The 23,597-nt window shown below is 55.1% G+C and overlaps 1 protein-coding gene across 1 annotated transcript in view; it reads right to left on the reverse strand.

The window, feature by feature from the left end:
• TBC1D2B (TBC1 domain family member 2B) overlaps nucleotides 1-23,597 on the reverse strand; it is a 64,228-nt gene that overhangs the window by 20,480 nt on the left and 20,151 nt on the right. The window contains exons 6-9 of the mRNA XM_021680465.1: nucleotides 21,045-21,210; nucleotides 6,132-6,295; nucleotides 3,413-3,645; nucleotides 2,440-2,829 (exon numbers count right to left, since the gene is read on the reverse strand). Of these exons, the coding sequence (XP_021536140.1) occupies nucleotides 2,440-2,829; nucleotides 3,413-3,645; nucleotides 6,132-6,295; nucleotides 21,045-21,210 (953 nt within the window). The remainder of the gene's footprint in view (nucleotides 1-2,439; nucleotides 2,830-3,412; nucleotides 3,646-6,131; nucleotides 6,296-21,044; nucleotides 21,211-23,597) is intronic.

Raw genomic sequence — 23,597 nt, forward strand, 5'->3', positions numbered from 1 at the left:
CCCCGCCAGACCTCGTGAGACACCTGCGAGACCCCGTGAGACCCCCGCCAGACCCCGCGAGACCCGCAAGGGGAGGGCTGGTTCACACATGAACACACTGGGGCAGGAAGGGTCCCGACCCCTTCCGGGTGGGGTTCGCGAGCAGCCAAGCCGGGTGGGCCTGAGCTCCTCTCTGTGCTCCCTACCGTCATGACCGGGTGTTTCGTGCTAACTACGCCGGGCACTCCCGAAGAGGCCTTGCGCTCCCAACACAGCGCAAAGCCTGGCACGCGGCTGAGCGCACCCAGAGTCCAGACGAGGAAAAGCTGCCGGCGTGGAGGCCCGTGCCAGAGAACAAGTCTCAGGAAGACCAGCTGCACAGGTAGGTGGGGACGGCGCCCCGACAACAGCCCCGACCGTGCCCAGTGAAGCAGAGGACCACCTACGCCAAGCAAGGAAGAATCACAGAGCCAAGGAAAGGCCGGGAAGGAAGTACAAAAACAGTAAAGTACTTACGCAGGTAAAATCCTACGACCAATGTGTGTTCCTTCCTCAAAATACCCCAGAAACAGAAAGTGACCCTGTCCCGGAGCCAACGAGAAGTGTCAGCAAATTCCAAACAGGCCACACACGCTGACCAGAGTCGGAGAAAGTGGGTTGTGACAGTGACGGACGAGACCCCCCCCCCCAGTAACACAGTGTCCCCCCGCGGGGGTGTTCTGAATTCAGGGTCAAGGCAAGAAATCAGTATGGAAACTGTGCAGCTGCGGGAAGTGGGGGGCAGCAAGGACACACGCGGCAAAACCCCACTTCCGTCTGCAGCCCCCCCGCCCACAAGCCTTTCAATTCCTGCGGAGCCGCCACGGAAGCCTGTGGTGGGAGCGGGCGTCTGGTGCAGGCGGCGGCAGAAACCTCGGGGTGGCCGGTCGGCCCACTTGGAGCCCACAGCCATGCGCCGGCCCCTGAACAGCCACCTCCTCCACGAGCTCTGTCCCACGTCACCTGACTACGGGGGGATTTCAGAGCCACAGACCTTAAAAACTGTTGAGAAATGTTGGAGGAAAAAAGTCATGAAATCACCAAATGATTCAAAACCACCCTACCCGTCTTGCCACAAGATCTATAGGGTAAATAAGGAGGGGAAGTCTAATCCTGATCGAGTCTATCTGCTGTCTCCACAGGGAGCTGCGTGGACCAGAGACAAGCCGCTCGCTCCCGCACACGCCCTGGTTCAGCTCCCGCGCGTCCCCGCCAAGCTCGTTCACGAGGCCTGCAAACACACACTGCAAAACAGGCATGCTCGCCAAATATCAGTTTTGGTCGACGTTAAGTAAGCCGCGGTCAAACGCGCATCGCCGACGCAGTGACGTCCAGGTCGGGCGTGTGCTCGACTGCGAATGCGAGCAGAGCTGAGTCTTACCAGCCACACCGACCATGACAGTTTGTGCAACCACTGCTGTGTTTGTGGTCGAATCACAGAGGAATGGGGTGGGAAGCTTTGTTGCTGTCCCCCTTCTGGACTCACACGTGCACACCTGTCACTGAGAACTGGTCGTAGACTACGGAGGCCACGTACACGTCCTGACGATGCTGCCGTCAGCCCAGTGTTCACTTCTGTTCCAAATTCTGAGGCCCCCCCTCCCTCCTACTCAGTTCTCCACTGACAAGCCGGAGAGGTATTGCTGGGCATGCAGTTGGTGCTTACTAATAATCTCAACGTGGCAAATCTTTGCCTTCAAGGATAACCTGCCCTTGTGAGCCAAACACCCCTGGTGCCGAGGTATTTACGCAAAGAGGGTAGCCAGGCGAGGAGCATGTTAGGGCTGGGTGGGGCCTGGGGCTACAGACCTGCCTGGGGTGGGCTGGGCCACACTCAGCGCCTCTCTGCGGCCTCATGGCCAGCGGCACGGCCCTTCCCCACCTCAGTTACAACCCGGACAGTCATGAGTTCAGAAAGCAGCCCCCGTCCTCAGCGCCAGGACCCTCCCAGCCTGGGCGCAGGGGCCCCGACTCTGAGCAAGCCTGCCTGGGAGCCAACCCCAAACCAGCCGTTGGAAACGATGCTCCCTCAGCTCCCCCTACCCCCAGGGGGCTGAGGCAGGCCACACGTGCGGTGCTGGCCCGGACACTCATGCATGGGGGCAAACAGGGCCCCCCGGGATACGTGGGGTAACAAAGCTCTAGGGGTGCAGAGCAGAAAGGGGAGTCTCAGCTGCCTGACTGGGCAGGCAGTCCAGGCAGGCAGTCCTCCCCAAGGGAGGGGAAGTTCCAGAACCACTCTGACCAACGGCACCGCTGGACTCACACTTTTGTTTTCCAAGGACGCTTCTTAGCGAACTACCCATAGTTTGCCTCAAGTCCTGCTACATCTGCTCCGTCTGCCGAGGCCCGGAGCCCTGGACGCATCGAGGGGCCGCCTGCAACGCTGTCTGAACCCCGCCGAGCCCACGCCCCACTTACTTTCAGCCTGTCCAGCTCTAGGTGCTCCCTGCTGGGGGGCGTGGGGGAGCCGGGCACCCCTGTGGCAGAGGGTGTGTGGTCCGCGCCCTCGCTGAGCTGGCGCGAGAGCTTCATGATGACCTCGTCCTTGGCCTGGATGGTCTCCACCAGCATCCCCAGCTGCTCGCTGAGCTCGCCCACCTTGCTCTTGAGCGTCCTGGCTTCCTGCTGCAGACTCTCTCGCTCCAGGGAGAGCCGCTCCAGCTGGCCGCTGAGGCCCAGGATCTGGTCGTCCTTGCGGTGCAGAAGGTCAAGCGTGTCCTTCGGGACACCCGCAGACAGCCGGCTGCTGGCGAAGTACTTGTCGTACTGGGAGGACCGGACCGTGTGTTGCAGTAACCGTACCAACTCCTGCCGCAGGGGAGGGGGAGGAGAGAAGCAGAGACGGTGACAACATGATATGGGGCGGCGCGGGGCCGAGACACGTGCACACCGACTTCCTCCTGCAGGGTCTCGGAGGCGAGAGGAAGAAACATGCACTCCGTCAAGCCCGTCTGCAGAGAACAATGCTAGGAAGCAGGAAACCGTGGATGCACACGGTGCGGTCCGCCGCGGCCCCATCACACGCACATCCGTGCGCAGAACAGGAGCCCCAAGGTCAGCCCCGACCTGCCCAACGACGGGGCGTCCTCGGTCTCAGAGGGAAACGGACACCACGTGGGAACTCCTTTCCCTCCTGTTCATGGACTCGGCCGATGCCGCACTGGGGTGGGAGTGGGCACAGTGGCCGAGACCCTCCCCTGACCCACCGGCGGCGTCCCCACGCCCCCTGGAGATCCAGACGTCCCTGAAGAAGTGACCTAGTGGGGCGCAGGCGCCTCCATCAATGCTTTGGGGAAAAGCCCTCTGGGGACGAAGACACCCAGGGGCCCGGGCTGTGCTCCCGCGGCCGGCTGGCTGCGGGGGCTTGCACGCGGGTGAGAAGGACGGTTACCTTCTGGCTGGACAGGTCTTTCTTCAGCCGGTCCAGCTCTTCCTGCTGGCTCTGGACCTGCAGCTGCATCTCGGACGCGGGCTTGCTGATGGCGCCAGCACTCTGTGCCCCCTCCGCCGAAGGGTCACCGCTGACGTGGCGGTTTTTGTACGATCCGATCATGTCTTTCAAAGGGCGCTTTCCTTTGTAGGGAATACGTCCAAAATCAAAGGGAAATCCTGAGCCAGTTACTCCTACATAAAAACAAAACTTGTTTTCTAAGTGCAGGACAAGTCATCCGTCTGGAAACTCCCACCCGCCATCCTCGGGGAAGTTCTGCGTTCACTGCGCAGAGAGCATGGGCAGGAGTGGGGACGCCTCTGGGCCCTGGCTCGCTCTTGACGAAAACCAAGCCCGACTCAAAGACAATCCCCCCGCCCTGGATCCTTCTTATGAGACTCGTCATGTGGTCCCTTTTCAAGAAAACGTTCAGGCTGTGATTGCTCAATGTCTGCCTTAGGATGCGGGGAAAATGGGCGGAGTACACTGGAACAGATGAGGAATTTAGGACAAGGCCGCAGGACACCTCGTTCAAGACTCGTCTGGGATGCCGTCTTTTTTCCAGAAGCTCAGGTCTCTTCCCCAATTTCCCATTTCGGTCACTTTCAGGACCAAAGGGGATAGAGACACAGGCTGAGGAAGAGCACAGTGGTTCCAAGTGCCCACAGCGTCCCAGAAACACGGAGCCTCTTCCCCGGGGCGCCGCCTGCAGTCAGACAGTAGGCTCCCGGGCGGGACTCACAGACACAGGGATCCTTGGCTCCCTTCGCTCATCTGTTCTCAATAAGAAAACAAAACAAAGCCCTGCCCTAAACGTACGTCGTCTTCACTGTGAACAAGTGTTTCAAAGCATGACTATGTTCTCTTCCTTAAAAATGGGCCTTTAAAATAGTGATGGGTCCAAATAAATGTTAATACGCATGGATTCAAATTTATACTCAAACTACGAGGAGGCAACGGGAACTAGAACACAGTATATGGATTCCATGAAGCTGGAGAACAGGTGACTCCCAGCTCTTAAATGGGGACAGTGGTTGCCCTGGGAGGGGTGGGTGACTGGCGGGGCTGGGGGACAGGGCTGGCCCCGTCCTGTTTCTTGAAGTAAGTGCTGCCTACGTGGCTATGTTCACTGTGAAAACCCGTCGTCTTCACATTTCTGATGGATGCGGGGGGGGACTTTGTGCACTTAAACGCAGGGGAACAGAGAGAAGGGAGAGCAGTTCGCGCCCCCTGCGTGACAGGGACAAGCTGGGGGCTGACGCGCGCGGCTGGTACAGGAAGGGTCCACGACTCCACGCCACCAGAGTGCGCAGACCCCATGGGGGGCTGCGTCGTCTGGCCCAGGGAGTTTCCGGCCCACGCGAGCCGCTCAGCCTCGCAGACCCTTCCTTCCTGACCGAGCTCGCAGTTCCTCCTCCAGAACCCAAGTGCCCCTTGCTCAGGAGGTGCTCCCGCGGGCCCTCACCGGGGAGTGCAGCACACCAGACCCGCGTCACATGGGACTGCGGGCCCCACGCTACAGCCCTGAGAACGCAGGCAAGCTCCCCTGCAGAGCCAGTCAAGGCCCTCCTCCCGGGGGACAGAAGTACTTCCTTTAGTAAATACTTGCCCTCCTGATAGATTTCCTACGATCCTGCCTCCTCCTACCAGCCCGTGCTCAAATCGAGCACAAGGCAGAATTTCAAAATTACTGTCCTTTTACATTAAAACATCAATATTCCCTCGTGGATCCCCAGACGAGCATCAGGAGTGGCCATACACACGGGGTCAGGCTGACGACACCTGAACCCTGATCCTCCCCAAAACCAGCGGGGACCAGACACGACGTGTTCCAGCCGTGGTGCCAGAGGGCGCACAGCCCCAGGCCCCGACCACCGAGCATCCTCGTCTGGTTAAGTCAGCCCTGCATCCGGGCAGGCCTCGGCCCGCGACCACATACAGGGCACACGAGGAGCAAGAAGGGACCCGGACTCCAGAGCGTGGGAAATCATCGGCGCAGAGACCGTCTTGGCCACAGTCACGCCAAGTAAAAGGGAAGACAAGGACGGGGAGCTTTTCAGAGGCAAAGAGGCCAATGCAGATCAGCAAGGAAACCCGCCTGCAGACCTTATCAGTGCTCACGTGAGCGGGGCGTGAGCACACAGCTATGGAACCAGAGGGGGCTTCGATTATTAGATTTATTGCCGCTGTTTCTAGGTAGAATAACGAAGCCGCCATGAGATTTTAATGTGAGTCGTTATCTCCTAGAGATACGTACGAAATAAAAAATTTAGATGTAATGGATTGATGTCTAGAATCTACTTTAAAACAACCCCACCGACATGGAACGCAGGAAGGGGTGGAGGCTTGGAGGAAGAGACTGGCCCTAAGTTTGAAACCGTGGGAGCCACTTGAGGCTACACCGGGATCCATGACCCTGTACGTTCTACTTTACGTTACATTCCAGATTTCTGTAAATAGAAGGGTTTTTAAAAAATCTATATATCTGTGAAGAGCACTGTGACTTCTAGATGCTCTATCTCCCGAAAAAGCTTATGAGCCACTGGCTGGACGGTCATTTCTTGTAACGCCTCATCTCACACGCCCTCTGGGTTCATCCCCCACGCCTCCTGCTTCCAGAAAAAGCCTGGTACCGCGGGGGCCGCGCAGAGCAGGATGGCGGCAGGAACCACATCCGTACCTTTGTTTCCTTCGGGGGCCGGCTTCTTCCTCTCCTCCTGCGCCATGGACTCCTCCAGGTCCTTAGGGTTTGGGTCTAAGAGCTCCCACTCTTCGTTGGTATAAAACACACTCTTCCGACTGTCGCCATGTCCTCTCCCAGGACGGAAAGATGACATTGAATTTCTGTTAGGAGAAACGAGACAAGTTATTTAAGACGCTGTAAAATAAAACATAACTTCACATATACAGAACTAGCAAAAATTAACAGACACGGTAACATCGAATGTCGAATGTCAGGGAGGGAGTGGAGAGGGACGCTGCTTCGCGCTGCAGGCGGGAGTCACATGGGGGGCCATCGGCAACACCAGTTCAGGTGAAGGGGGCCCCACTCCAAGACCCTGCGTGTCCCAAACGAACTCCCAGGTGTGGGCACGAGACATGGAGGAGGGTGCCCACCACTGTGCCGTTCATGTGGGACCCAGGTGCACGTGGCGGCCGAATAGCCGTCAACGGGGGAACAGATGTGACCGATCAAGCACCACGGCGCCATGTAAGGGAATCTGCCCATTCACACGTCACCAGAGCCCACCGTGTGCCGGCCAGCACTCCAGCACGGGAGGCACCGAGCCCGAGACACAGTCCTGCCCCGTGAACACACCAGCCACAGCCTCTGTGCGACGGACTGCGCCCTGCTCCGTCCCCTGCTCCGCGTCCGCCGCTGAACGAAGAAAGAAAATGGGACAGTGATGTGTGCAACGCGACAGTGTTTCGAACCTTTGCGGGAACAGTGGTCACCGAGGCCGTGCGTGCACACTGTGCAAGACTAAGAACGCCGGACGCAGGGGCCCGCCGCCTCCGTGAAGGGCAGGGTGAGGAGGCGGGCATGCAGGCTGCGGGAGGAACCAGGACGCACAGATCACGCGGCGGCCCACACAGCTGAGCCTGCACAGCCCGGGGTTCCCCCGCAGGAATGAGAACACGCGTGTGCACGCGGGGCCTGCACGTGGACAGTCACAGCTGCCTGACTCCTCACAGCCACAAACGTGTCCCGAGTGGGAGTGGGTGGCCCAGCTGGGACATGTCCACGCACACCGCACGCTATTCAGCAAAGGGAAAGAACCATGAAACACTAGTCAGCCCAGAGGGGCCACGAAGATGATGGTTCTCTAGGAGACAACCATGAAGGACCACACATAGCACGGCCACGTTCACAAAGCGACAGCCACAGAGGGCGGGCCAGCAGCGGCCGGGGCGAGGGGAGCAGTCGGCCGCGGGGGGACGGGAACACCCGGTGTCTCGGTTACAGAGGCGTTTATATGACCACGTTCATCAGCCTGTGCACGGAACACGCATGAGTTTCCTGCAGGTAAATTACACCTTGGGGACGTGGTTGAAACGAAGAGCGGGGAGAAACATGCGTTGTGTGGGGTTCCCTGAGGTGGATGCGGAGCGGAGGACGGAGCGGGGCGCAGGTCCGTGGGAGGCAGACCGACCACAGCCTCACGGACAATGGTCATTTCTCAACGCTGGTGTGTTTGCCAAGCAGATGGGTTTTGCCTGGTTCGAACCGTACTGAAGCACTCAGACCGAAGACCGCAGGGAAACCAGCAATCCCGTGACGTTCCCGCCGCTGCATCCCGACAGGCGCGCTCAGCCTTCCGCGGCAGTGTGAGTCCCTGGGGCCCGGCACTTACAACCACCACGTGTGCTCTCAGTGCCTTTTCTCGGAACCACGAGGGGGCCGGCACCGTCCACGTGCTGCTTGTCCCCTAAAGCCCTGGCCCCGGCGGCTAGCGTGTCCTCGCTGATGCCTGCTGTCACCCAGCAAGGACGTTTTCCAAGGGTTACACGGCTGTGCAGGAAGACAACGGACACGCCCACACATGCCCAACGCACTTCGCTCCCTTCTTTGACACGCTGGCTCGTGAGGTGGCTGCGTGCGGGCACACGGCACCCACGGCGGCTTCAGTGGCCGTCCCTCACGCGCGGCACCACGGCCTGGAGCGGTTAACAGCCCTCGGCCCAGGTTCTTAGCGGGGTGAGTGCAGGAAGGAGCCGCAGGGCAGGAAGGACGGCCGTGGACGCTGCCGGAACAGAACGGCTCTTTGCACAACTCAGGACATTCCCCGTTTCTGCTCCGTGGCAAGGCTGCGTGCACAACTGAGCTCGCCCTCTGCTCTGCAGGGAGGCACCCCGCGCCAAGCCCCGGGTGAGGAGGAAACAGGACCAGGCTCGGAGCACAAGCTCTGTAAGCCGAAGCACCAGAGAGCCCATCCCTGGCTCAGATCTCCTGTGACTGCATCGGGGAAGCCACAGAGCACGCCTTCCTCAAACTATGCATCCTGCCCGCTCCAGCAGCACCCGGGCACCCAGCCTGTGCACACCACTGAGCTCACGGCCGCGTGAACGGGGCCTCCCGGCGGAGACCTGGGGCCCTTCTCGGACAGAGCTCGCTCTTCCAAGACCCCACTGTGAGCCGGCCTTCTGTGTCCCCCAGGCACTGCCCTTTGGTTCAGTAAGGGACCGAAATGGACAGTGAGAGGCCCCCAGGAGGCCGCCAGCACCTGGAGGGCTGTGTGCTCAGCCCCAACTGTCTGTGAACACCTGCAATCGATGTAATTCACAACAGCTGTTCCCATATGTACATATTTCAGATCAATTTCTCCACCTACATCTACAATGCCCAAGGTGTCCAACAGACACAGGTCACGTCCCCAACAGAGAGGAGGCGCCCCACCCCTGATAACAGATGAGTTCTTGGGATAGACAAGCCCATCAGGAAACATTCTCGGAAGTGATAAAAAGTAGAAATAACCGGAAGGGGCCTGTAGATGAGACGGGGAGCTGTGCCAACAGCCCTGGGGCCACCACAGCCACCAGGAGCGGGAGGTGGCCACATGGGCCCCCCGGGGCTCCGGGAGCGACCAGCCGGCCAACACCCGGACCGTAGCCCCAGGCACTGATTTTGGACTTCTGGCTCCAAGTGTGGGAGAATGAATTTGTGCTGCTTTCACGCTCTCGTTTGGGGTAATTTGCTGTAGCAGCCGGAGCAAACGGAGCCCTGTGGCCGCGGGAGACAACTCCTCGTGCCTGCATAAGCCCCGGCCGGCACGCAAGTCTGGAACCTCATGTCTACGGTTAAAGCGGTTTCACTGCCGCTAGAATGACGTGGGAATGTGGTCACAAAGGCCCTCTGCCACTGCCCGTCCACCGCACGTGGACAAACAAATGCACCATCCTTCCGCTTGGAGACACGTACAGCAACATCTACGACAGCGTGTCCTACCTCAAAAACCCCATCGGAGTGGAAATCCTCTCAGCAGTGAACCTCCAGGCAGGGCAGCCGGGCTGGTGCCCCACGCCCGACAGACACCCTGCATCCAGGCCCCACCCTGGGCCCCCACCCTGGGCCCCCGCCCCTGCTCCACCTCTGCTCAGTGCCTGGGCTCCTGACACACGGACCTGGGGACTCGGGAAACCGTGTTCTCACGGCCACCGCCTTGCACGCGCTTCAAGACCTAAGTCAAACCCCGCCGTCCTGCAGAGCCTCCCCCTCCACATCTCCGTGCACCCGGGGCGGGGGGCAGTGACCACTGGCTCCGCCCTCAATGGCACCCCACGGCCTGGTGCGTGAGGCCCCACCCGCCGCCCACCCCCGATGGCAGCGAGCGGCCAGCTGTGGTCTGCGGGCACCCTCAGCCCCTTCCTGCGTGGAGGGCACACAGGTGATTAGGACGATGCCAGGCTGCACGGCCGGGGCGGTCCTCCAGAGCGTGCTTCTCAAGTGTGGGCGGCGATCCCAGCAGGCCACGAAGTCAAGGACTCCCAACATCAATCCTGAGGGTCGTGCCGAGCATGCCGTCCAGGCACCAGCAGAGAAAACACTATCTTACCAGATGAACACTGACATCCTATGATATTTCTGTCTGGGTCTCATGTGCTTCCAAGCAGCACGCATTTATGTGTAAGAGCCTACTATTTGCTGTGGGTTTCTGGGCAGGGACCGCACAGCACAAGTGCAGATGGGCACTGCGGGCCGCTCCCACGGGGCACGGCAGGTGCAGGGCCCTTCCCTTGTCAGGCCCTCCCTGCGTACGCTGGGCCACCCAGCACGCGCCCAGTGCTGCACGAAGTGCTGGGGACACACGGGGACACACGGGGGAGGTGGGGCCACAGGCCAGGATGCAGAGAAACATAACGAGCACCAGTGGTAGGACGGCTGTGGAGCAGCTCAGGGTGGGGGGCAGAGCAAAGCCGGGACACCCCAGGAGAGACAACCCGCCCAGCAGAGGGATGGCCTGAGGCAGGGCCCGGGGGGGAAGACAGTGTCTGAAGAGCTGAGAGAGGCCAAGCATGCCTGCAACACGGCTGAGCCCATGGGACCTCGAAGGCCAGGTTCAGAGCACGGCCTTCAGCCGACGGCGATGAGGAGCCTCTGAAAGGCTTGCGGTACTGGGAAGAACAGATTTGGGTCACTGGGAGTGGGGTCCCTGCGACAGGAGGGTCCAGGACCAGCAGACGATGCAGACAGGGTCCCCCTCCCAGCCCCCAACTCCAAATACAACAGGCAGCAAGGGTCAGTCACACCCTTGGCAGCCTGGATGACGCACTGACGTCCTCTGAGTGCGTCCCATGCGCGCCAGGTGACCGACCACACTTTCCAGCCAGGCCTAACGGTCTGCAGTGGTCTCCGTGGGTGGGCGGGGTCTCCCGCCGCGGCGGCCCTTGTGATGCGTGGCCCCGGACACGGAGCGTGGGGCCAGCCGAGGTCAAGAGAGCTGCCGGACGGGCGTGCTGAGCAGGCCCTCGCGCGCCCCAGGGGTTGTCGGCCCCCCACCCTGCAAACAGTGCACCCTACACCTTAACATTCATCACAAAGAGTTTTTAAGAATTTTTCCAAGTCCTGCACTGAGGCTTTGGCACCTCGTCTTTCCTGCGTGGACAGAGCTGTGCCTGCAAAGATGACCCCAAATGAACACATCACAGCTCCGGGTGCAGCCTCCCCGGGTTCACCAAACGTCTGGGTGCATGGTCCCAGCCAGCGAGTCCGAAACAGCCCCCCCAGGATGGTCGGCCGCACGCACAAGTAACCATTCCCACTGGGCCTGAGAGGCAAGAGGGAAGCAAGACCAAAGGGTCAAGGGCAGGCCTGGCAGGACGGGCAGGCGCTCCCAGCTGGCTTGGGGTCCACTGCTGCCGTCTCCCCGATGGGAAGATCCACCGCACCCATGGTCTCAGCAGCCGCGTCAGCAGGTCCGGCTCACGAGCAGCAGACACAGAGGTGGGCAGCTCCTGTTCATGACCTCAGCCCTCACACCCACCAGCGAGAGGGCGTTTACACACACATGCACACACACGCCGGTTTACTAACGGAGAACACAGAGCTCAGAGAGGTTCGGTCACTGGCCCAGCACACACAGCTCCCAAGCAGCAGGGCTGGGTGCACAGAGCAGTGGCCGGGGTGGGACCAGCCCTGCATGGAGGGACAGCTGGACCCGGAGCTGCCGGTCACACAGAACACAGAGCTCAGCACCCATCGGCGGGCCCAGCCTCCAGGGCTGCGGAGCCACAGGGCGCTGCTCATGGCGGCCTGCACGCTCCTCACACACACACCTGTCTGGCCCACACCCTGCACACACCCTGGGGCATACGCTTACCGTGTGCCCGGGTGCACGCTTCCCCTGCCTTGCCCATGCACACCTGGCCCCAGCCCTGAGCCTCTCCCGCACACGCGGGCCAGCCTGAGCTTCTCGGGAGAACGATTCTCTCACCTGAAGGGACCTTAATGGAAAGGTTGGTAAAAGCAGGAAACCATCCCAAAGGAACTGAACACAAACGCGGGAGCCTCTACAGGTCCTGAGTGGGCCGAGGCCTGGTCGTCGAGTCCGGGCTGCTGACCCCGGTTCCCTGGCATCTCTCCTGGGTCAAGTGCACCCACACAGGACATCATCTCGTTTGTCCAAACCTGTTTTGCTTCTTTTAAAGGTGGACCCTGGACTCAGGGTTGTGAAATAATCTACGTACAGTCTCTAGGTTGTTAACAACTCTCCCCGAGCGTGTCGCCCACATCCCAGGGGCAATTCTTCAGGGACTCACTTTTATCAAACTTCCCCCAAGTGCTCACCTTACTTGTCACAGAAAAAACAATTCCTCTTCATCCACACGGGCTTACTGTTCTGCTGACAGAACGACATGAAAATCTGGCACATCGACAGCTCCCCAATTACGTTCTTACGATGGATAGGCGTGGGCAGTGGGGGAGCCTCGGGCTCCAACCAAGGGACCCCAGGTGCCTTGCTGCTCTCCCGCACGTCTGCTAGGACCTTGAACAAGTCACCTTCCCGGTCTAAGCCTCCGCTACGTAGCCTGTTGCACGGACAGACGGTGTCTCAGCGGCTCCCCAGCATCTCCAGGAGCACAGAGCTCCTCCTCCGCACCTGCCCGGGAGCTGGACGAGCCGGACGTGCTGGCGGCTGGGGGCCCCGTGGGAGGACGCCCAGTGCATGAAGGTCCCGGGGGAGCAAGGGTCCTGTGGCCGCACACCGTGGCTCCAGGGTCAGAATACGGGGACACAGGGGCCAACGGGACCACAGTCAGACCAAGGAGACGCCCACAGGTGGAGGAGGACCAGTGATGCTTCGACATGGGGGACGGCCCGGGCAGAGAGCAGCATGTGGAGAGCGGACAGCCAGACGAGCAGGGGTGAGTCTCCCACGGATGGGGTGCCCCGCCACACCCCATTCAGCTTCCCTGCACACCACGGACGTATTTTCACCACTGACAACACGGGGAGAATGAGTTTCTTTGTTATACTGAATCCAGCCAGAAGGGTAAAAGGAGAATGGGGCCGCTGTGGGAAAGAATGTGTCCCCGCGTGTGCGTGGTTCCTGTGGCTGCCCCCACCCCAAAACCCCGTGGGAGCGGCTGGCCAACCGCAGGCAGCCGGTGGCCCAGCGGGAAAGCAGGGAGCCCCAGCCGCGTCCCCCCAGCACAGCCACGCTGAGCCAAGTCCCCCGGGCTCCACGGCTACCTCGAAGAGGAGCAGAAACACTGCGACTCCGAGAACTCCCCCAGCTCGGCCACAAGAAGGCAGCAGGGTGGCCCGGTTCCCGTCCTGCCTGAGGAGCTTGGAAGGGGCCGCTACGTCCCAACGGCAAGGAGAGCGCAGAACTACGGAAAAGCCAACACCTTCCTGGATCCACGAGGGACGGGGACGCGGGGCAAAGTGCTGCCCCCAAGACGTGAGAGACAGGCAGGCGAGCGCGGGAGGCCCAGCTTCCTGCAGGGGAGACTCAGCAGCGCACCCGTGCGGGACGGGACCCTGAACTGTGACCGGCGGTCGCCGGAGGCTCGTGCAGACCCCTCCAAGGGCAGCAGACCCAGGGTCCTGGGTCCCAGGGGCCCCCAAGGTGCTGTGAGGTTTACCTCCAGGAGCTCAGCCAGGTTCCGCCAGAGAACGTGGGGAAAAGTCCCCTCGGGCTTCTGGCAGGGAGACAGGAAGCAACCAGTTTTAAATTCTCCAGAGCACTCTGCTCTTGACAAGGCTTGCCCTCAGGGGAACCTGGTTAGCCAGAGCCTCACTGACCTGGGCCCAGGGACCCCCAGCTCTGGCCCCCCTTGCCATCCTGGCCACCTACGGGGGAAAAGACAGAGAAACCCTTGTGGGTCCACATACAGTGGCCAGGGCTCGCCTGTCACAAGACCACAGAACACCTCTCTCCACACCTCACCACCACCCCCTAGAGGCCGGCCTGCAGCCTTCCTTTTCCCCCGGTACGTCCTGTCCAGCTATCAAGAAAAAGGGAAAGTTGGGGCGCCTGGGTGGCTCAGTCGTTAAGCGTCTGCCTTCGGCTCAGGTCATGATCCCAGGGTCCTGGGATCGAGCCCCGCATCGGGCTCCCTGCTCCGTGGGAAGCCTGCTTCTCCCTCTCCCACTCCCCCTGCTTGTGTTCCCTCTCCCACTGTGTCTCTCTGTCAAATAAATAAATCTTAAAAAAAAAAAAAAAAAGAAAAGAAAAGAAAAAGGGACAAAGCAAACCAACGTGATGTGGAGTGCGTGAGCAGCAGTAGAACCAGACAAGACAGGGACGCTGGAATCCTCAGACCAGGAAATTAAAACAACTCTGATTAACATGCTAAGGGCTCTAAGGGATAAAGCGTCCACCACGCAAGGTCAGATGTGTGACATAAACAGAAAGACGGAGACCCCCAAGAAAGAACCAAAAAAAAAAAGACACAGAAAAAAAACACCCCAAGGGAAATGAAAAGTGCCCCTGTTGGGCTTGTCAGTAGAACGGACACGGCTGAGCAAAGACTCTGTGAGCTACGGGACATGCCCGTAGAATCTTCGAGAGACAAGAGAAGAATAAATATTTGAATCAAGGAGGGTTATTTCCCCAAATTCATGTCAGGCATCCAACCACAGTTCCACGAAGCTCAGGGAGCACCAAGCAAAACAGAGGCCAAAAATCCCTTACTTTGGCACACCCTTCCCAAATTACAGAAAAATCACAGATAAAGAAGAAATCTGGAGAGAAGTCCAAGAAAACAAATGCGTGACCCGCAGAGGAACAAAGATAAGACCTGCATCGATGTCTTCTCAGCAACCATGCAAGCAAGATGTGAGTGGAGGGAGAAGCCCAACATCCGGAGAGGAAACCACCACGCTGGAACTCTGTACGCTGCGAAATTAGCCTTCAAGAGCTAAGGAGAAACAGGCTTTCTCAGATAAACAGTGAGGGCGCTTGTTGCTTGTAGACCTGCAAAAAAATGCTGCGTTCTTCAGCACGAAAGAAAATGATACAGATCAGAAACTCAGACCCAGCAAGAAAGAAGAAAGGAAGAGCCCGGAAGTCGGGACAGGGAGAGTAAAATACAGACCTTTACTCTTCTCATTCTGACTGATCTAACTTACAACAGCTCATTCCAAATAATAACGCCAACGATGTTTGCTTCTGCATGCGCACCGTGTATATATGCCCCGTGCACTCCCTTCTCCCAACAAAGCGACGGGGGCAGGAGCGGGGACGGCTTTGCTCTTACGAGGAACCCTCCCACTTGTGGGGCAGCACAGTGTGATTTTAAAGTGAACTTGGATTAGCAGTAAATGTGTTTCGCAAACTCCAGAGCAAGCGCAAAAAAAAAAAAAAAAGCTAAAAAGGAAGTATAACTGATATACTAAGGAAGGAGAGAAAATGAAACCATATAAAATGCTTGATGAAAACCACAGAGACAGGGACGCCCAGCTGGCTCCACCACTGGAGCACGTGACTCTTGATCACAGGGTCATGACTTTGAGCCCCATGCTGGGCGTAGAGATTACTTAAAAAATAAAATAAAATAAAAGCACACGAGGCAGAAAAAGTGGGAGACAAAAACCAGGAACAAAGAAAAGGGCAACAAATGAAAAACAGTAACAAACACGTTAATCCAACTGCACCAAGAATCACCGCGAACATCAAAGGCCCACACGCACCAGTTAAGACAGAGGTTGTCAGGACCTAAGAGCATGTTGCCTCCAGGAACCCACTTTAAATACACGCACACATAGATGAAACATAAAAGGAGAAAAATACACTGTGCAAACAACACTAATCAAAAGAAAGCAGGAGCAGCTGTACAAATCTCAAGAGCAGACCTCAAAGGAAGGGACATCATGAGGGATAAAGAAAGCATTTCATAACGAGAGAAGATCAATCCTCCAAGAACACAGCAATCCTCAACTCATACACCCTAACAACAAGAGTGTCGATAAAACCGTGGGACAAAGAGAACCAACCACCATGGTTTGAGACTTTAACACCCTCAGTCAGAAATGAAAGGACCCAGCAGGCGGAAAATCAGTAAGGACTTAGCTGACCTCAACCACCATCAATCAACTGGATATCACTGATGTGAAGACAACTTTGTCCAACAACAGCAGAATGCACATTCCTCTCGAGCTCGTGTGGAACATTCACCAAGACAGACCATGTTCCAGGCCACAAAACACAGCCCAACAAATTTCATAAAACAGAAATCCTATGTCTGCCTTCAGACCACAGTGGGATTGAACTAGAAATCAGTAAAAGAAACATAACAAAAATCCCAAAATACATGAATAAACAACACACTTCTAAAAAAACCACACAGGTCAAAGAAGAAATCTCGAGAGAAATTTTAGAATGTTTTAAACTAAATGAAAATGATAATGCAACTTATCAAAGGTTGTGGGATGCAGCCAAAGCAGTGCTCAGAGGGAAGTGTATAGCACTGAATGCACACTGTAGAATGGAAGAAAGATCTAAAATCAATAATCTATATTTCCATCTTAAGAAACTAAAAAAAGGACAAATTAAATCCTAAAATAAGTAGGAAAAAAAAGAAATAATAATTAGAGCAAAAACCAATGAAACTGTCAACACGAAATTAATAGAAAAAAAAAAAAATCAATGAAACCAAAGCTGGTCCTTTGAAAACATCAATTTAATAAGCCTCTAGCAGGATAAGAAAAAAAGAGAAAACACAAAGTACTAATATCAGAAATGAAATGGGACATCGTTACAGATCCCATAGAAATTAAAAGGATAATAAAGAAATACTATAACATAAACGTGGAGAACTTAGATGAAATGGACCAATTCCTTGAAAGACACAATCTGCTAAAATTCACACAAGGAAAAAAAAGATCTGAGTAGTCCCATATCTATTAAAAATACTGAATCAATAATAACCTTCCAAAACAGAAAGCACCAGGCCCAGATGGGTCCACTGGTGAATTCTACCTAGCATTTAAGGAAGAAATTATACCAATCCTGTCCAATCCCTTTCAGAGGATAGAAGCAGAGAGAATACTTCCTAACTCACCTATGAAGCCAGGATTCCCCTAATACCCAAATCACAAAAAGACATTAAATACAGACCAACGTCTCTCATGAACACAGATGCAAAAATCCTCAACAAAATATTAGCAAATCAAATCCAACAATATATAAAAAGAATTATACTTTACAACCAAGTGGGATTTATCCCAGCAATGCAAGACTCACTCAACATTTGAAAATCTATTAATGTAATCCATCACATCAAAATACTAAAAATAAATCACATAATAGGTTCATATCAATAGATGCAGAAAAAGCATTTGACAAAATGCAACTCCCGTTCATGATAAAAACTCTCAGTAAACTAGGAATAGAGGGAACTTTCTCAACTTGATAAAGACTATCTACAAAAATCCTAAAGCCAACATCATATTTAATAGTAAGAAACTCAAAGCTGTCCCACTAAGATGAGGTACAGGGCAAGGATGTTCCCTCTTACCACTCCTTTTCAACACTGTACCAGAAATGCTTGCTAATGTAATAAGGCAAGAAAAAGAAATTAAAAGCATACAAATTGGGAAGAAAGACAAAACTTTGTTCAAGATGACATGATCATCTGTGTAAAAACTCTGAAAGAATAAGCAAAATCTCCTGAAATTAATAAGCAGTTATAGTGACGTTGCAGGATACAAGATTAATATACAAAAGCCGATTGTTTTCCTATATACAGACAATGAACAAGTGGAATTTGAAATTAAACACACAGTATTATTTACATTAGCACCCTTGAAAATGAAACACTTAGATGTGAATCTAAAAAAATATATATAAGATCTATGTGAGGAATACTACAAAACTGATGACTGAAATCAAAGAGGAACAAAATAATGGAGAGATATTCCATGTTCGTGGGTAGGAAGACTTAATATTGTCAAGATATCAGTTCTCCAAAATTGATCTATAGATTCAATGCAATCCCAATCGAAATCCCAGCAAGTTATTTTGTAGGTATCAACAAGCTATTTCTAAAGTTTATATGGAGAGGCAAAAGACCCAAAATAGCCAACATGATATTGAAAGAGAAGAACAAAGCTGGAGGATGACATACTTGACTTCAAGACTCAGTATAAAGCTACAGTAATTAAGACAGTGTGGTGTTGGAGAAAGGACAAATACATCAATGGAAAAGAAAAGAGAACTCAGAGATACACCCCCATAAATACAGTCCACTGATCTTCGACAAAGGAGCAAAGACAGTCTCTTCAACATATGGTGCCAGAACAACTGGACATCCACATGCAAGATCATGAATCTAGACACAGACCTTGCACTCTTCACAACAATCAACTCAAAATGGTCCATAGACCAAAATGTAAAATGCAAAACATCTAAAACTCCCAGAAGATAACATAGGAGAAGACCTAGATGACCGTGGGTGTCATGATGCCTTTTTAGATACAACACCAAAGACACAGTTCATGGAAGAAATAATGATCAACTGGACTTCATTGCAAGTAAAACCTTCTGCTCTGGAAAGACAATTATCAAAAGAATTTGAAGATAAGCCACAGACTGGAATAAAATATTTGCAAAAGACACATCTGACAAAGGACTATTATCCAAAATATATAAAGAACTCTTAAAACTCACCAATAAGAAAATAACCCAGTTAAAAAGTGGTCCAAAGACTGGGTGTTATATAAGACTGATGAACCACTGAACTCTACGTCTCAAACTAATATATTATATGTAGATTGAATTTAAAGAAAGAAATTTAAAAAAAAGTGGCCCAAAGACTTTAACAGGCACCCCACCAGAGAAGATACAGGATGCCAAATAAGCATACAAAAAGATGCTCTGTGTCATATGTCATCAGGGAAATGCAAATTAAAACATCAGTGAGCCACCACCACACATCGAGAAGAATGGCCAAAACCTGGAACACCAAGAACACCACATGCTGGTGAGGATGCGGAGCTCATTTACTGATGGCTGGAATGCAACATGGTGTGGCCACTTTGGAAGACAGTTTGGCGGTTTCCTACAAAAGTGTGCATACTCTTACATACAATCCAGCAGTCATGCTCCTTGGCATTTACCCAAAGGAGTTGAGAACTTATGTCCACACGAAAACCTGCACATGATGTCTACAGCAGCTTTGTTCATAATTGCCAAGCTTGGAAGCAACAAAGATGGACATCTTTGTTGTTCAGTGAGTGAATGGATTAATAAACTTTCTATATCTAGACAATGGAATATCATTCAGCACTAAAAGCAGATGAGCTGTCAGGCTGAAAAGACATGGAGGAACCTTATATGCATATTACCAAGTGAAAGAAATCCACGTGAAAAGGCCAATATTCTATGATTCCAACAAAATGGACATTCTGGAAAAAGTGAAACAATGGAGACAATGAACAGATCAGTGACGGCCAGTGGTGGGGCTGGGGGTGGGAGCAAGACAAATAAGCAGAGCATGTAAGATTTTAAGGGCCATGAAAAATCCTCTGCGTGATACTGTAATAGACGGACACACGTCATCATATCTGTGTCCAGATCCACAGGACGCACGACAGCAAGTGTGACCCTAACACACGTGACGGACCTTGGGTCAGTACAATGCATCAGTGCAGGCTGATCCTCGGTAAAAAATATACCACTCTGGTGACCATGGGGGTGGGATACACACGTGTGCAGAAAGGGATGTATAAAAAACCTCTATTTTCCACTCTATCGTAAACCTAAAACTGCTCTAAAAAACTAAGTATTAAAAAAAGACAATTGGGGGGATCCTGGTGGCTCAGCTAGTTAAGCATCTGACTGTTGGTTTTGGCTCAGGTCATGATCTCAGGGTCATGGGATCGAGCCCCGTGTGAGACTCACTGCTGGGTGTGGCGTCTGCTTGAGATTCTCCCTCTCCCTCTGTCCCTCCCTGCTGGCCCCCCACCTCCCTCTCTAAAGAAAAATAAAAAATAAAAGAACAAGATACTTCCATGCATGTCAGCCTGTGAATACCTTCAAGACATTAAAAGAAAAAAAAGGACAATGCAATTAAAAAGTGGACAAAGGATCTCAGGGGAGGTCTCTGCAGAGATCTATAAATGGCAATCCGCACATGAAGTCGCTCAGTATTATTAGTCATTAGGGAAATGCAAATCCCGACTATGAGACTCCACTTCACCGGGGGGATGGTGAGGACCGGAAAGACAGGGGACCGCAACCTGACCCACGCTCGTGGGGACGCGTGCATCCCCAGAAGGTCACGCCCAGAGTTACCGTCCGGCCCGGCAGGGCCACCCCTAGCGCGACCCAAGAGACGAAAACACGCCCCACAGAACCCATACCCAGCGTTCGCAGCAGCGCCATCCTAAGAGCATGGCCGTTGAGGGCAGAACGGACACACACACTGTGCTCTGCCCACAGAATGGAGACACGAGGGCCTGACCGAGGCTATGGTGCTGGAGGAGCCCGCAAGCAGGAGCCGGGCTCGTCTCCCAGGGGCATTCACCAGAACCACGCCGGACAGGCAAAGCCGCGGAGACAGAAAGCGCATCAGCGGTCGCCGAGGGTGGCCAGGAAGCGGGAAGGGGTTGCTAGCGGGTACTAGGGTTCCTGTTCAGGGGATGAGAGTGTCCTAAAATTGGCTGCGGTGATGGCTATTTGGCTGTATGTACTAAAAACCACCGAACCACACATTGTAAGTGGGTGAACGGTATGGTACGTGAATTATATCTCAACCAAGTATTTCTTACACACACACACACACTCAGCCCCGGGGGCCTGGGAAGGGGACTGGCCCCCTGGGAAGATGCTCCGGCTCCGCAGCCTGGGAGCCTTGTGACCTCGGACAAGGACTCTTCCCAGGCCAGTTTCTGTTTCTGCAACATGTCTTCCGTATGACCTAGCTCACAGAGTCAAGCGAGTGGAAACAAGCCCCGGGTGTGAGCACGTCTGGCTCAGGACAAAGCGTGCAACAGACCCTCTACACGGGCTGAAGAAATAACCCAGCACCTGAAAGGACCTTGTCAGCGACAGATGCAAGGTGCTTGCAGAATTTCATGCACAAAATTGTAACACGTTATCAGAAAGAACCCCTGTTCAGTTTCATACGTCGCTTTCCAAAGACTCACTTGAGCTCAGTGCCCCACTGTTTGAAAGAGAAATTAATGGAATTTGGGTGCCCAGGGGCCGGCTGGTGAGCTGCTGCCTCTCCTACCAGCTCTCCGGGGGTGGCTTCCACAGCAAGGACATTCCTGGCTTTCTCTGCAGAAGCATCCGGATGTGAGCAAATGACATCTGAAAGACAGGCAAACAAAGGTCAGTCCTCAACGCGTCCATGTGGAACTCTGCATCCTACGTGAGACACGGACCCACGCGCAATCGGCCACAGGACAGGACCCATGGTTGCGTCGGCGTTCGGCGACTGTTTTCACCTAAAGCACCTCCATGTTTGTGAGGTGCTTCAAAGGCCCCAGGGCCGCGAGGGTGATTTTGGAAATCACCCAGGAAACGGGTAATATTACAGGTTCTTTCTTTGCATAAAACTCCCCATAATAAGAACTTCTTCTAACATTTGGAAAAAATGTCCCCAGCTGCAAATACTTCGTACTCTCCACAGTGGTATCCTCTCCCCGAGGGCAGGGGATGTCTGTAGAGGCCAGCCTGCCCTACACGTCCCTTTCACAAAGCGCCCGTACTCTGGCCGCATCGACCCTTACTCTCCCTGTGAAGCAAAATCAGAACGGCCTGCTGAGCATGGACACCGAGGAAAACTCGACTTCTCGTGGGAGAAGCGCCGGATCCGAGCGGCTCAGGACGGTGTCCGTGGAGGGCCCCGAGCGCCAGCAGGGGAACCAACCCCAACCACGGGCTCTTGCAGCGGAGGCGGGGCACCAAGTGACCAGGTAGCGTGGGAGGGGCTCTGAGAACCCGCGGGGAAAGCACACCGCGTGTGACGGGAAGAGGTGAGGGCCGTGTCCATCGGGGGGAGCTCGGCTGCGGCCCAGAGCGGGGTCCTGAGTGGGAGAAGCAGAAGGGGCGCTGGGAGAGAGAAGATCCGATTCCCGATTCTTGGTTCGAATTACCACCCCATGGTGAGCACGGCGTACGGCCAACCACAAGAACACACATCTAGGAAGGACACGTAAAGTAACAGAAGGTCACGCAGAAGCAGGGAGCCCCTGGAACCCGGAGCCTGGGACCTCAGATGGAGCGGAGGGAGGACCCCACCCATGGCTCCAACCACGGCAGCTCCTCTCCCCTCCTTCAGACTGCAGCTCCCGAGATTTCACTTGCAAAGAGTTCCGATAAACAAAAAACAAGGTCAAACACTGGGAACCGGGTCCAGCCCCGCGGCCCTCGGAAGACAGACCCTGCACGGCAGGTGCTGTGACCATCCCTGCGAGGACGGGCGGCCAAGCTCGGGCTTCTCGAGGGCTGGTCCTCGCAGAGCTCATGGCGAAGCTCCACAGGCCCGGCCAGGACACAGGGCCCGGGGCTCCTGCCTGCTGCACGCGGGCCAGCCTCTCGAGAGCTTCTGTGGGGCTGGGGACAAGGTGAGTGGTGGCCCCACTGCAGGCGCCGAGTATCAACCGCTCTTGCGAAGCACCTCCTGCCCAGAAAACCCCAGGCCCTGTGGCTACCCTGGGCCGGGCTGCAAATCCTTCCTGAGGACGGCAAGGTGCAGGGGCCTGCTGGAGACAGGGAACCAGGGGCCAGGGAGGGTGCTGCCAGAACACACCATCTCCAAAAGTTATTACTCCATGTGAAAAAGCAGCAATGCCCCAGTTTTGCCATTACTGTCATTTTGCCTTGTCTTCAGTTTTTAAATGACTGCGTGACTGTTCCTTAATTAGCAGAGCGGCTGGGGTCTCCTCCCGTGTCCGCACATTCGCATTCAGGAGCCGCCTGGACGGGGACACAAACTAGGTCACAGCAGGGTTTCCCTGCGGTCCTGCCGGGAGCCACGGGACCCGCCAGCCTCGGTCGGGAGACCGTCTGTGCTCAAGCCTGCTGGCATTCAGATGCTCTCTGTTCCTTTCCCACATTTTCAAACGCCACAACTCCGACGCGTCCTGACAGCAGGGCTCCCCGTCCTCTCCCGCTGCCTCGACCCGGCCAGGACGCTGGGCCGTCCAAGAAAGGGGGAAAACCATGGGAGAAGGCCCTTTCCACAGGCGGCACGGAACACGTCTCTGTGGGAGCCAGAGGACAGAGCGAGCTTAACAGGAAAACGTTTCTTTCCCCTTTATCAGAGTGAGTTTTAACCCAGATGGTGAAGGAGCGATCAGAGCTGGATGAGAATCTCCTAAGCGAGGGCAGAGTGCATGCCCAAGCACCAAAAAGGAGGGGCTCTCCAGGCCCCCAGCAGGCTGGCCCACGCATCCTACCCGGCTATTCCCGCCATGGGCATAAGCCTTGTGACCAGCAGCTAGCAGAGAAGAGGGGCTCATACACACTGGGGAACCGGACTACAGATGAACAAAAGACGGAGCGATGGGGAGCCGGGGCAGGAGGCCCTATACTTCCCCGCAGGGCTCATGGGTCTCCCTTGTGAACTACCTCCCCTGCCACCTCCCTTTGAGAGACCCCGGAGTCAGGTGGGGCCCACAATTGGCAGATGACTTCCCTCTCCTGCCTGTGCCACCCCCCACCTTCTGCAATCTGCCCAGACCCCAGCCTCC

Source organism: Neomonachus schauinslandi, chromosome 9 (assembly GCF_002201575.2).
Source record: "Neomonachus schauinslandi chromosome 9, ASM220157v2, whole genome shotgun sequence".
Classification (NCBI taxonomy): domain Eukaryota; kingdom Metazoa; phylum Chordata; class Mammalia; order Carnivora; family Phocidae; genus Neomonachus; species Neomonachus schauinslandi.